At 37.2% G+C, this 13,967-nt stretch overlaps 1 protein-coding gene and 1 long non-coding RNA gene across 2 annotated transcripts in view; one reads left to right on the top strand and one right to left on the bottom strand.

Annotated features, from left to right (window-relative positions):
- The window catches only part of LOC148162694 (uncharacterized), a 51,255-nt gene that overhangs the window by 18,043 nt on the left and 19,245 nt on the right, over positions 1 to 13,967 (bottom strand). The gene's annotated exons all lie outside the window — the stretch shown is intronic.
- Positions 1 to 13,967, top strand: part of BCO2 (beta-carotene oxygenase 2) — a 73,377-nt gene that overhangs the window by 43,485 nt on the left and 15,925 nt on the right. Inside the window, exons 3-8 of the mRNA XM_088018010.1 lie at positions 3,628 to 3,839; positions 4,038 to 4,153; positions 4,913 to 5,015; positions 11,227 to 11,355; positions 12,374 to 12,534; positions 13,471 to 13,638. Of these exons, the coding sequence (XP_087874136.1) occupies positions 3,628 to 3,839; positions 4,038 to 4,153; positions 4,913 to 5,015; positions 11,227 to 11,355; positions 12,374 to 12,534; positions 13,471 to 13,638 (889 nt within the window). The remainder of the gene's footprint in view (positions 1 to 3,627; positions 3,840 to 4,037; positions 4,154 to 4,912; positions 5,016 to 11,226; positions 11,356 to 12,373; positions 12,535 to 13,470; positions 13,639 to 13,967) is intronic.

The raw sequence follows: 13,967 nt of genomic DNA, 5'->3' as shown, positions 1-13,967 counted from the left end.
TGCTCTTCCTTCCTGCCTTCCTTCCTTCCTTCCTTCCTTCCCTCCGCCTTCCTTCCTTCCTTCCTCCCTCCCTCACTTTCCTTTTCCTCCCTTTCTTTTCTTTCTTTTTTTTCCTTTCTTTCTTTTTTTCTTTCTTTCTTTCTTTCTTTCTTTCTTTCTTTCTTTCTTTCTTTCTTTCTTTTTCTTTCTTTCTTTCTCTCTCTTTCTTCTTTCTCTCTCTCTTCTTTCACCACCTCTCCCTAGGATGCCCTTCTCCCCTTCTCCAACTGGCAAACATCCTTAAGGAACTAGACAAATGTCTTCTTTCCTCTAGACCCTTCCCTGATCCCCACATCCTTCCATCCTGTTGCTCCTTCTGTGCACAGATAGTATTTTTTTAACACTTGTCAGTTGTCTCAGAGAACAACTTTATGACATAGTTAGTTATGTGCCTGTAAGCACTGGTCTTGGCACAAGCCTGGCAGAATAGTAGGGGCTCAAGAAAAGTTGGTTGGTTTGAGTAAATGAATGCATGGAATGATAGGGTCTAGAAGGATCTTATGAGATGGAATCTAACAAGTGGAATATCATTAAAGGTATATGTAGAGGAAGAGAAATTTTACAAGCACAAGGATAAAAGTGATGTGGTTTAACAACAAAATGTGTTAAAAATTACTTAGGGGTTTTGGTTGACAGCTCAGTGTGAGTCAATACTATGAGGTGGTAACAAAAAAAAATAAGGAAAGAAAAGAATATGAAGTTTCTTAAATGAAGAAACTGAATGCTGTTACACCTGGAGTTTTGTGTTTGGGACTGTGTATTGTGTTTTTGGTGGTGTTTAGATTAGAATAGCAATAATTATTGAAATTATTTTCTTTTTAGTGTTTTTTTTAAAGATTTTATTTATTTATTTGACAGAGACAGTGAGAGAGGCAACACAAGCAGGGGGAGTGGGAGAGGGAGAAGCAGGCTTCCTGCCGAGCAGGGAGCCTGACACGAGGCTTGATGCCAGGACCCTGGGATCATGACCTGAGCCGAAGGCAGACGCTTAACGACTGAGCCACCCAGGAGCCCCTATCATATACCATATTAATAGGTTTTAGCATAAATAATCATAGGATTATCTCCATAAATGCTGACAAAACTTTTGTCAGAAGTCAACATCCATTCCTCATAAAAATATTCATAAAACAGGACTTGATGGATACTTTCTTAACATGATAATATATATATATACACACATATATGTATACATAATCCATATGTATATGTATATACAATATATGTATATCAAATATATGTGTGTGTATATGTATATATACACACATGTATGTATTTATATAGATGTGTGTATATACACAAACATAATATGTTTTAATCTTAGTCTTAAAACCCGTAATATTAAATTGAGAAAGATTACAAGTATTTTCTTTAAGACAGGAGCAAGGAGAAAATGGCCACTATTCCACTGCTTTTCAACTAGATGTAACCAATACAGTTAGACTAAAGAAATTGATTAGAGGCGCAAGGATTAGTAGAGTACAACTATCTCTGTGGATGATATTTTAGTAAATCTGGAAAACCAGAAAAATCAATGACAGACTAACTCAAACAATAAAAGGTAAGGTAACTAGATGTAAAATTAACCTACCAAAATCAATAGCCTTCAAAGACACAAACAATAACCAGTTAGGGAACATAATAGGAAAAAACCTTTACAGTAGCAACAAAGGAGATTAAATATTTAGGAACTTAACAAGAAATGTGCAAACTTTACAACACTCCTGAAAGACACAATTAAACAAATGAAAAAACATCATGTGTTCTTGAATAAGATATTTCAACAACATAAAGATGTCTGTACTCCTTAGGTTAATTTTAAAATTTGACGCAATCTTAATAAAAATTCTAACAAGTTTTTAAAAGAAGTTAGACAAATCAATATAAAGTTTATGTGGAAAAATAAATATGCAAGAATAGACAAGAAAACACTAAAGGTTTTTCAGTGAAGGGACTAGCCCTTCTAGACATTAAAAGATACTATAGGGTGCCTGGGTTGGCACAGTTAGTTAAGCATCTGACTCTTGGTTTCGGCTCAGGTCATGATCTCAGGGTTATGAGATTGAGGCCCGCATTGGGCTCTGTACTCAGTGCAGAGGCTGAGATTCTCTCTCTACCTCTCCCTCTGCCCCTCCTGTTCATGCTTCTCTCTCAAATAAATAGAACTTAAATCTTAAAAAAATACTATAAAGTGTCAATAATTAACACATTGTGATATCAGTGCATGAATAAATAGATAAGTGATATAGAATAGAAAGCCAAGAAATAAACCCAAGAACGATTGGAAATTAAGTTAATAATAAAGATGGCATCTCAAATCACTTGGTAAAGAGAGTCTTTTTTTTTTTTTTTTTTTACTTTATTTCCTGCATTTTTTTTATTGTGGTAAAAAAAACAATATAGGAGTGCCTGGGTGGCTCAGTCTGTTAAGCATCTGACTTTGACTCAGGTCATGATTTTAGGGTTCTGGTACCAAGCCTTGCTTTGGGCTCCGTGCTCAGCACAGTCTGGTGCTGCTTCTCCCTCTGCCCCTCACCCCACTCATGCTGTCTCTCTCTCTTTCTCAAATAAATAAATAAATAAATAAATAAATAATAAAATCTTTTAAAAAAACCCATAACATAAAATTTACCATCTTAGCCATTTTTAGGGGTAAAAGTTAGTGTTAAGTTTATCACATTGTGAAACAGATCTTCAGAACTTTTTCCTCCTACAAAACTGAAACTATACCTTGTGTGTGTGAGAGAGACTGGATTATTTCATTTATAACTATGTCCTCAAAATTCTTCTGTGTTGTATCATGTGACAGAATTTCCTTCCTTTTTAATGGACACTGGTTGGCTTATTTTTTGGTTATTGTAAATAATGCTGCTATAAACACAGGTGTATGAATACCTCTTTGATTCCCTGCTTTCAGAACCACTGCCGTAAGGCAATGGTGTTAGCCTTGCTTATCCGTGCTGAAGACATTAAACATTCAGTCTATCAAGCACATGAATAAAAAGACTGTATGATGTGAAGCCCTTTAAAAAGCGAAGCCACCAACTTTTCTTTATAGTTTTTTGATGTTCCATCATTTAAATAGATCATTTCTACTGTAATCATATGTATAAAAATGATTATCCAGTAAGTACAGTTATCTTATTTGTTTACTTTAGCATAATTCTGATAAATTGAAAAATTTTAAAGTAAAGGGAAAATATAAGATATGAAGATAACTTTTTCTAAAAGCTTAGGAACCCATTTTAATTGAGAAAATGTCAAATATTCCATATCCTTGTATGCTATTCTCTTGGCTATAGGGTAAAAATCAGAATTATCTTAGGAATCACCAATTTGGAGGTTTTTTTTAGCCTTCTAAGTGCGAGTTTTTTGATGGGGTAGCAGTCAGGAGAATGTAGGTCACTCTTTTCTATTGTACTCCAGGATATACTCAAAAGGTATCATCCCTTAATTTCAACTTTTCTGAATAATCAAGTTGTGCTGGGAACCCATTCCGATTCCTTATCTCTATATTTGAAGGCTCTTGTTTTTACCCCGTATTTTTCTTACTGATATTTGTTTTTCCCTTTTTGCTCCTGTTTGAAGGTACAATCACTGGTTTGATGGAATGGCTTTGCTTCACCAGTTCAGGATAGAGAAGGGCACAGTGACCTATAGAAGCAAGTTCCTGCAGAGTGATACTTATAAGGCCAATAGTGTTCATGACCGAATTGTCATCTCAGAATTTGGCACGCTGGCTCTCCCTGATCCATGCAAGAATGTTTTTGAACGTTTCATGTCAAAGTTTGAGCTGCCTGGTAAGCAGCCTTTACTGTACCCAGAATTTCTGGGTGATAGTGATGATTCTTTAATTATGATATGTGTGAATCTATATAAATATATATTTTGAAATAGATTTTTTGTTTTTTTGGTATGAGAGGATGTTTAAGCTGTTTTGTTGCTCTGATTGTGTGCTGCAGTACATTGTGGTGTTTAACTCTGGGGTTTGGTTTCAGCAATAACTGACAATACCAATGTCAACTATGTGCGGTACAAGGGTGACTACTATGTTAGCACCGAGACCAACTTTATGAATAAAGTGGACATTAAAACTCTGGAAAAAACAGAAAAGGTAAAATATAGGCTGAAAAATGAATAAAATGGACCCAAAATGTCTTTCCTTTCAACATCCTTTTTAGAGTAGTAGATATCTGAAGAAGAAATTGGAGGGGCGCCTGGGTGTCTCAGGAAGTTGAGTGGCTGACTCCTGATTTCGACTCAGGTCCTGATCTTGTCCTGGGATCAAGCCCTGCAACCGTCTTAGTGCTCAGCGGGGAGTCTGCTTCAGGATTCTCTCTCTCCCTCTGCCCCCCCCAAAATAAATAAAATCTTAAAAAAAGAGAGACAATTCTAGACTTCTTTTTCCTTAGTCCTAATATCTGAAGGCTATGGTAAAGGAGAAATAGAATAGTATAGATTTACTTTGGTCATTTCATGTTCTTCCTAGCTACAGGTAGAATTGGACTAGAGATTGTCTAGACCCATACTGCTTTCACTTAACATATTAATTAAAAATAAATAAAATTTTGGACCAGAATTTTAATTTTAACTCTTATTTGTAGTACTTTCCTGTGATCTTGGGGAAAAAATCCTTATTGGGTAATCGTTTCTGTCCATTTGTTGTTGCTGGTGGTGGAGTTTTTGTTTATTATTTAGTTTCAGTTTCTTTAGTAGGAAAAATAATTTTGATTTCTCAGAAGTAAGATTGGGCTTATACTATAGATTTCCTATTCTAGTTTTAAAATATTTGACACATTCCTACTGTCTCTGCGTCTAAGTAGAGATCTGCCTGTGTAACATTTAAAAGTCCCTGATTGTCTTAAATTTGCAGGTAGACTGGAGCAAATTTATTGCTGTGAATGGAGCAACTGCACATCCTCATTATGACCCAGATGGAACAGCATACAACATGGGGAACTCCTATGGGCCACATGGTAAAGTTGGGATGGGGGTCTTTTTTATTTATTTATTTATTTATTTATTACCTTATTTTTTTATTGTTATGTTAATCACCATATATTACATCATTAGTTTTTGGTGCAGTGTTCCATGATTCATTGTTTGTTCATAACACCCAGTGCTCCATGCAGAACGTGCCCTCCTCAATACCCATCACCAGGCTAACCCATCCCCCTACCACCCTCCCCTCTAGAACCCTCAGTTTGTTTTTCAGAGTCCATCGTCTCTCATGGTTCGTCTCCCCCTCTGACATACTCCCCTTTTCTTCCTCTCCTGTTATCTTCTTCTTTTTCTTTTTTCTTAAAATATGTTGCGTTATTTGTTTCAGATGTACAGATCTGTGATTCAACAGTCTTGCACAATTCACAGCGCTCACCGTAGCACATACCCTCCCCAATGTCTATCACCCAGCCACCCCATCCCTCCCACCCCCAACCACTCCAGTAACACTCAGTTTGTTTCCTGAGATTAAGAATTCCTCATATCAGTGAGGTCATGTGATACATGTCTTTCTCTGATTGACTTATTTCACTCAGCATAACACCCTCCAGTTCCATCCACGTCGTTGCAAATGGCAAGATCTCATTCCTTTTGATGGCTGCATAATATTCCATCGTGTATATATACCACATCTTCTTTATCCATTCATCTGTCAATGGGCATCTTGGCTCTTTCCACAGTTTGGCTATTGTGGACATTGCTGCTATAAACATTGGGGTACACGTACCCCTTCGGGTCCCTACATTTGTATCTTTGGGGTAAATACCCAGTAGTGCAATTGCTGGATCGAATGGTAGCTCTAATTTCAACTGTTTGAGGAACCTCCATACTGTTTTCCAGAGTGGCTGCACCAGCTTGCATTCCCACCAACAGTATAGGAGGGTTCCCCTTTCTCCACATCCCCGCCAACATCTGTCATTCCCTGACTTATTAATTTTAGCTATTCTGACGGGTGTGAGGTGGTATCTCATTGAGGTTTTGATTTGGATTTCCCTGATGCCGAGCGGTGTTGAGCACTTTTTCATGTGCCTGTTGGCCATTTGGATGTCTTCTTTGGAGAAATGTCTGTTCATGTCTTCTGCCCATTTCTTGATTGGATTATTTGTTCTTTGGGTGTTGAGTTTGATAAGTTCTTTATAGATTTTGGTGGGATGGGGGTCTTTTTAAAAATAATTAGGAGGTAATTATCTTCCCAGGGTTTCATAATGGTTAAGGTTGTAAGCCTACAGGAACTTTGTTTGAAATGTTCAGAAAGAAATCTCCAAAGTGGTATAACTGAGCTTAAAGTATATAATTTCCTGTGTTCTGTGGTCCTTTTGCACATACACTTAGCAACTGATTTGCTATTTGACCTTTTCAGCATGACTTACATTTTTATGTTCTGTTGTGCTTTTTGGCTCACAGGCATTATAGGGATTTTCAATATGTATTTCTCAAACTTGAATTTCTTAAAAGTATCATATTTTAAGTACAAAAAAATGTAGAATGCTGCAGCAAAGAAATATTGGGAAGGTACATTGTTTATCACATGGGAAGGAATTTATTTTTATCATGGGAATAACGCACAGTGAGGTAAGTTAAGGTTATAGTTCGGTTGTATTTATAGCTGTTTATATCATGTCTCTTTCTCGGTCACCCACATACTTTTCCAACTGCCTACCTATCTGCCCAGAAAGTTCTAATAGTTAATAATGATAGCTAACATTTATCGAGTGCGAGTGTCTAGTATATGCTGGTGTTAAGCATTTTTCCATATATTTTCTCATTTAATCCTTAATAACAACTCTCTGAGAAAGATACTATAATTGCCCCATTTTACAGACAATGCCAGTGAACCTTGAGAAGGTTTAGGATACTTGCTTAGGCAAGCTTCTAAGTGTGTAAGACCGGTCTTGAGCCCGAATCACATCCAAAGTCACTCTGATAGACCATCTTAGAAATTATTCATTGCTGAGTACAGAAGACTCTCAGAGCGTGCAAATTCATGTTCCTATAACCTGAGTACATGTCTCTCTGTTTGAAAAGAAATGGGTCAGGTGCCTGGGTGGCTCAGTTGGTTGAGCAGCTGCCTTTGGCTCAGGTCATGGAGTCCCAGTTTCGAGTCCCACATCGGGCTCCCTGCTCAGCAGGGAGTCTGCTTCTCCCTCTGACCCTCTCCCCTCTCATGCTCTCTCTAACTCTCTCTCTCAAATAAATAAATAAACTTAAAAAAAAGAGAGATGGGTAGCTATTAGATATTTCTATCTATCTTGGCTGTCACTCTATCATCTATAACCTGTGAAACCTCTGTAGAGTTTAACTTTTGTGTAGGTTAATGTATACTTTTGGAGAGTGAGTAATTGGCTTGCAGTTTGTTGGTCTCTACCTCTCCATATTTATACATGTGATGTATATGAAAATGAATACTGCAGGTTTGTTTTTTACTGGCTCATGTAGAAATGGGGTACTCTGAAACTTCATCACCCAGGTCTCTCTCCTCTTATTACCTGATCTAGGGTGGGGGTGTATCCTTCAAAGCTGTTATAGAACACAGCAAACACCCTTTTAGGTAAAATCTTTCAGCAAATGGGTAAACTGAGTCAGCAGGTTTTTGTCCATCTTTTCTAATCATTAAAAAAAGATACATTTTTTAAAAATGATGTCTACTCTATATGCTTTTTTGGTCTGTTTTTTCTTCCCTTAGCAACATATTAAAATATTGTAATTAATTATTTCTTATGTCAAGAAGCATTTTACAGAACCAAGCTGCATAGAATTCTCCTATGTAGAACTATTTTCTTGTTAATTAAAATATGGTTGACAAAAAATAAATTTCTTAATAAATTGAGTCTATCAATCAAGTAGATAACCTTGTAACTAGTTCATAATATGATAAAAACTGTTTAACCATTCTGAATTATATATTCTAAAATAAATAGTCATTAGATCAGAGGTTCTCAGCCTTTAGTGTGCCTAAGAATGTTCTGAACACTTCTAGCAATATAGATTACTGGGCTTTATCTTCAGAGATTTTGGTTCAATAGACCTGAAAAGGGGCCAGGAATCTGCATTTTAACCACCCCCTTACCCCTTATGTTGGCGCATTTGAGCAAGGTCCCCAGGTGATTTTGATGCAAGTGACTCCTGGATCTTTGAGAAATCCTGCCCCCAGTCATCAAAGGCTGTCTTGGTACTTTGCCTCAATTTGCTATTATACAAAATCATGAAGAGTCTCCCAGAGTTAGACTCACAGTATTGGGAAGGTCATTCTTTTGGGCTTTCCTCTGCTGGGTGTTTCCTGGGTATATGTCTGCCTCGCTCAGGCTTCACAACTTGTGATTAGGACAGTTCATTAACTAAGAGTGGTTAAATTTAGTGAAGTGAGTCTTGTCACATAATCCAGCTACTGAGATGGGCAGCTCTTCTCTTTATCTCCTCCTGACCTCAACTAAAACTGAATTTTCTTTCCTCCTCCCTCTCCTCCTCCTCCTTTTTACGTGATGATTTAGTCCAGTGAGGAGTGTTTGAACTGGAACTCGAATGTACATGTCCTTGCAGGGAACTTACTACCTAGGTTGTGGGAAAATTTAGCGATTCCCCTAATAAAGCGCTCACCAGTAATTTCTATCTTTAAGAAGTAAAAAGCTTTTAATTGTTTTAGCCTTTCCATATATTTTTTAAAAGACTTTTAAAAATGAACAAAAATCCTCTAAACATTAATCAATCCAGGTAGTTTTTAGTACTAATTAAATATATGTAATCAGTTAGATGGTTATATGATACTCTTGAACTGTAGAACTTGTCTTTTATCGCTTTTATAACTCATCACTGTTTATATATCATGGGTGCTTAGAACACATGTATATCCCCAACTCAGACCTCTCCAGTATTTTATAACCAGTTGCTTACTCAATGTTTTTACGAGGATGTCTAATAGGCAGTACAAAATTAATTTATCTGAAAACCAAACTCCTGAAACTTTCCCCTAGATTTTTTCTGCTTAAAATATTCCCCATCTCAGTTGACCCTTCATCTTTCACGTTCCTCAGGATGATAATTTTGGAATCATCCTTCCCACCTGTCTTTCTCACATCCGTATTCAATTGGTCAAAAAGCAGTTGCAGCAAGTGCCTTCAGAATAAATAAAAAATCAACCACTTCATATGACCTCCCCTGCCAGCACTCTGGTTTGAGCCCACCATCCTCTCTCGCGTGAATTATTGTAATAGCTTCTTGATGGATCTCCGTGCTTCTGTCCCACGTCAGCTCATGCTCAGCCTATCAGCCAGTTACCGTTTTAGCCCACCCACCTCGTCTCCTTATACTCGTCTCCGTGTTTACTATAACAGGGCCGCACTGGCCTCCTTGCTGTTATTTGAACACTCCAGACTTACTCTTGGCTGAGAATCATTTACTCTTCTCTCTGCCTGGAATGTGATTCTCTCAGGTGTCCTCAAGGCTCTCTTCCACACCTCCTTCAGGTCTTTACTCAAATGTCACCTTCTTAGTGAAGCCCTCTCCGATCACCATCTTGAAAATTGCAAACAGTGGCCTCCATCTATATACACTTACTTTTGATCCCCGTTCCCTGTTTTATTTTTCTTTGTAGGTCTTTTCATCATCTCATGCTTTATATTTTTACCTATGAATGCTTTATTTGAGCTTTATCAAAGAAGAGCCTCTTGTATATTTGCACACTGCTGTATACAAGTGTCTGGAAGATATACTTAGGACACTCAGAAGAGTGCCTGGAATATAGTTGGCACGCAATAAGTAATTGCTGAACAAATGAATGGAGAACTGTATGGTTATGTTGTTCCAAAAGAAGCTCAGTGATTGCAAAATTCTGCAAGTTACTGGATCAGCATTGGCAATTTTAATACGAGAAATATAATTTGAGATGACCTCAGTATATGTGTATTCACTGAATGATTTAAAAAACATATATTGTTGGGCGCCTGGGTGGCTTGGTTGGTTAAGCGACTGCCTTCGGCTCAGGTCATGATCCTGGAGTCCCGGGATCGAGTCCCGCATTGGGCTCCCTGCTCGGCGGGGAGTCTGCTTCTCCCTCTGACCCTCTTCCCTCTCGTGCTCTCTCTCTCTCATTCTCTCTCTCTCAAATAAATAAATAAAATCTTAACAAAATAAATAAAAAAATAAAAAACATATGTTGTTAATTAATCTGTCAATAGCTATCTGTACTGTGCTTATTGAATTCTAAGTCCTTGCTTGGTACTGAGGATGCAAAGATGAATCAGACACAATTCCTGCCCTTGAAAAACTCACCAGTATACTGGGAAGCAGATAAACAAGCACAAAATTATAGTTCAGTAAGACAAGTGCTGTGACTATATGGGATATAATCAGGGCATAGAGGAGGGGCACCAAATACATTTGGGGTGGGGAAGAGTCAGGGGTTGCTACTTGAGGAGTGGTTACCTGAGCTGATTCTTGACGAAGCAGTAAGATGAATGATTACATGAATGAGGGTGATTGCATGAATGCATTGATGAGAAAGGATGAGATAGGACTCAGAGAGACCCCAGGGATCCAGAGGACTGGAGAGAAGTGGGTGTGGGGACAAATAGAGACTGTAGTTGTAGGGACTGGGGAGTCGGGAGAGGGACAAATGGAATTTGAAGATGATCCTGGCTGGTACCTAATCTCTTCCTATAGAGAATGAGTTCATCTTCAGGAAGTGAGAGGGTAAACTTTTGGGAGCATTAAAATGCAATAAACTTAGCTATTAATCATGAAAAAAATGCAATAAACTGTTAGTTGATTACTTTGTGTGTATTGCTTTAAAATCTTACCTAATATGACTTTCATAAAGTTAACTTTTTTTTTTTTAGATTTTATTTATTTATTTGACAGAGAGAGACACAGCGAGAGAGGGAACACAAGCAGGGGGAGTGGGAGAGGGAGAAGCAGGCTTCCCGCGGAGCAGGGAGCCTGATGTGGGGCTCAATCCCAGGACCCTGGGATCATGACCTGAGCCGAAGGCAGACGCTTAACAACCGAGCCACCCAGGCGTCCCAGTTAATATTTTTTTTTATCCAAGTCTTTGTTTGAAATAACCCTTTATGAAATATGGATGTCAGGCATATATTGTATAAATCTCTTAACTGCTTTTGTGTAGTCCATGAGTGTGAGGGTTATCTTTTATTCTAGAATGTGTGTAAAATAAGACAGGACTTTGTTTTCCAGGTTCTTGCTATAATATTATTCGGGTTCCTCCAGAGAATGTGGATCTTGGGGAGACAATCCACGGAGCCCAGGTGATATGTTCTATTGCCTCTGCAGAGAGGATGAAACCTTCTTACTATCATAGCTTTGGTAAGCCCAGACGTAAAGTAAATTGCAATGGCATCTGCCTTAATGTCGCTGTAGCAGAGGAACTAGTTTGGGCAAATACTATGTTGATAAGCTTATCAAAGGATGCTGATAATGAGACCAAGGTTGCATTTTAATGCCAGTTAAGTTTCTTCTATTCAGTCACATACTTCTTACCCTGGCCAAATGACTGCTTAAAAAGACGTATTTATTTTAGTACTAGCAATTACTTAAAACTTGACAACATCAAAAGTGAACCATAAGGTCAGTTATGGACTTTGAGTGCTTCTGATGTGTCTGTGGAAGTTCATCAGGTATAGCAAATGTACCAACCACTCTAGTGGGAGGTGTGGATAAAAGGGAGGCTATGCATATGTGGGGACAGAGGATGTATGACAAGTCTCTGTACCTTCCCTTTAATTTTGTTACAAAACTGAAACTGCTCTAAAAAAAATAAAGTCTTAATAAAAAAAAATCATTTGACCATAAAAAAATTGACAGAATTCAAAATTTTAGGTAACTTTAAGCCACAGGTAATGATCATACATGAAAAGATCTTGACTATATTTCCTGGGGGAAATTTATATTCTGTTTGATTGCTTCAGCTCTTTCTCAGAATTTATTTTCTACGTTCTAAACTGTTACGGCCAATCTACTCCTGAATCCTTACCTTCAGTATAAATAGCAAATGGATTACAGAATAAACATCTCGATCACAAATGACACTTTAATATTATGCTTCTTTACTTTGTTCCTAAAACAAACAATTTGAAAAGAAAAATAAGAAAGATAAAAAGCAAGCTGAGGGCATTCAACCCAAGCTATTCTAAGCAGTTTCCTTTTTTATGTAGGAATAGGAAATATGTAAAACAAAGCTGGGAAATAGTGAAGGATTATTTCTGGCTGGCTTTTGCTTAGGTCAGCAGTACTATGTCCAGGCATTCAGGTAAGTCCCTGTAACTGTCACATTTCAGACAGTAATTTGCCAAATAACATTTTATTATTTGCTGGAACCTTTTAGGAATGACGAGGAACTATATAATCTTCATTGAACAGCCTCTAAAGATGAATTTGTGGAAAATTGTCACTTCTAGAATTCGAGGAAAGCCCTTTTCAAGTGGAATAAGCTGGGAACCCCAGTATAATACACGGTTTCATGTGGTCGATAAGCACACTGGGCAGGTGGAGTATTTTGAGTATATTCATCATGAAAATGATTGGACACAAAGACACATTTTCCTGTAGTTGATTTTTACTTTTCCTGGGCATTGCTTGCATAAGATTATAGTTCAGTAAGACAAGTGCTCTCTTAATCAAGGATATTACCTTCTTCCGTGGGTAGGGCTAGCTCACTTATTAGTTAATACAGTGGATTTTGCATATTAGAAAATTGTTGGTTTTACACTTTTAATTATCTGACTTAACTAAAATGGCATCTAGGAAATCTTCTTAGCATCTAAGCATGGATTTTTCCATATCATGATATTTGCTAAAGAGAATGTTGTTCATGCAGAGGTCTTGGAACTTTTGCACTTACTGTAATTGCTTGCTCCTGTGACTTCTTGATAGGTAAATATGATAATCCTACCAAAGTCCAAGGTGCATGTGTTAGTTAAATATCTTTCTATACTCCTGATTAGTAGTACTATTATATTTGTCTTCTCTTAGTCTCTTTAAAGAGATAATATCCTAAATCTACTCTCCCCTAATTTCATTACCAGAAAAATCCTATATTTGGTAATGAGTGCATTTTCAAAGAGTTCATCATAAGCTACTTAATAGCAGTATTTTCTATTTAATCATGTGAGATAGAATCCAGGATTTATTTATCCCTCAAAACATTGGGCCATATTTCATCAAGACTTTTAAGTTCGTTATAATCATTCATTAGATAGCTCCAGAATTCATTATTTAATATGGTATGTGACGGCTTAAAGAAGGATGCTTAAATCAAAGTGTTTGCTTCTACATTCCAAATTCTACTTTTTACACTTACTAGGCCTGTCATTTAAAGGGAGGGAATCTTTTTAATTTAAACTTTGTGGGTCTGTCCCCCTAAAGAAAAAAAAATGAAAAAACAAAATATCTCTCTTTCATTGTTTGTATTTTCCCCTGCAGCTTCTTCCAGGAATGTACTACAGTAAACCTTTTGTTACTTTTCATCAAATCAATGCCTTTGAAGACCAGGGCTGTGTTGTAATTGATTTGTGCTGTCAAGATGATGGAAGAAGCCTGGAAGTTTACCAACTACAGAATCTCAGGAAAGCTGGGGAAGGGCTTGATCAGGTAAACATCTCTAATTTGTCAGGTTCTGATTGGCTTTGGAATTAGCTGTTTCTCTTGCTTCTTTGGCAGATAAGGAAGGAGAATGGTTTTGAAGACCCAGCTTTGTCATTTACTTATTTTAATACTTAAAAATAATTTGAAGTACTTACTTAATACCTAATAAATAAAAAGCATATTAAAGAAAACCAAGAGATGTGTTTTGGAGCACTTGTGATTAGTTCTTTATTACACATTCTTAAGTTTCCTGAAAAGGATAGCAAAATGGACTATAATATCTTAATTCTCTAATAAAAGAAAGTGTTCCAGTTCATCTAGCTGGAATTCTCTAA

The sequence above is a fragment of the Eumetopias jubatus genome, unplaced genomic scaffold, assembly GCF_037043125.1.
Source record: "Eumetopias jubatus isolate StellerSeaLion01/CBP00866 unplaced genomic scaffold, mEumJub1_p1.0 scaffold_13, whole genome shotgun sequence".
Taxonomy (NCBI): domain Eukaryota; kingdom Metazoa; phylum Chordata; class Mammalia; order Carnivora; family Otariidae; genus Eumetopias; species Eumetopias jubatus.
This window is presented reverse-complemented; position numbering and strand designations above follow the sequence as displayed.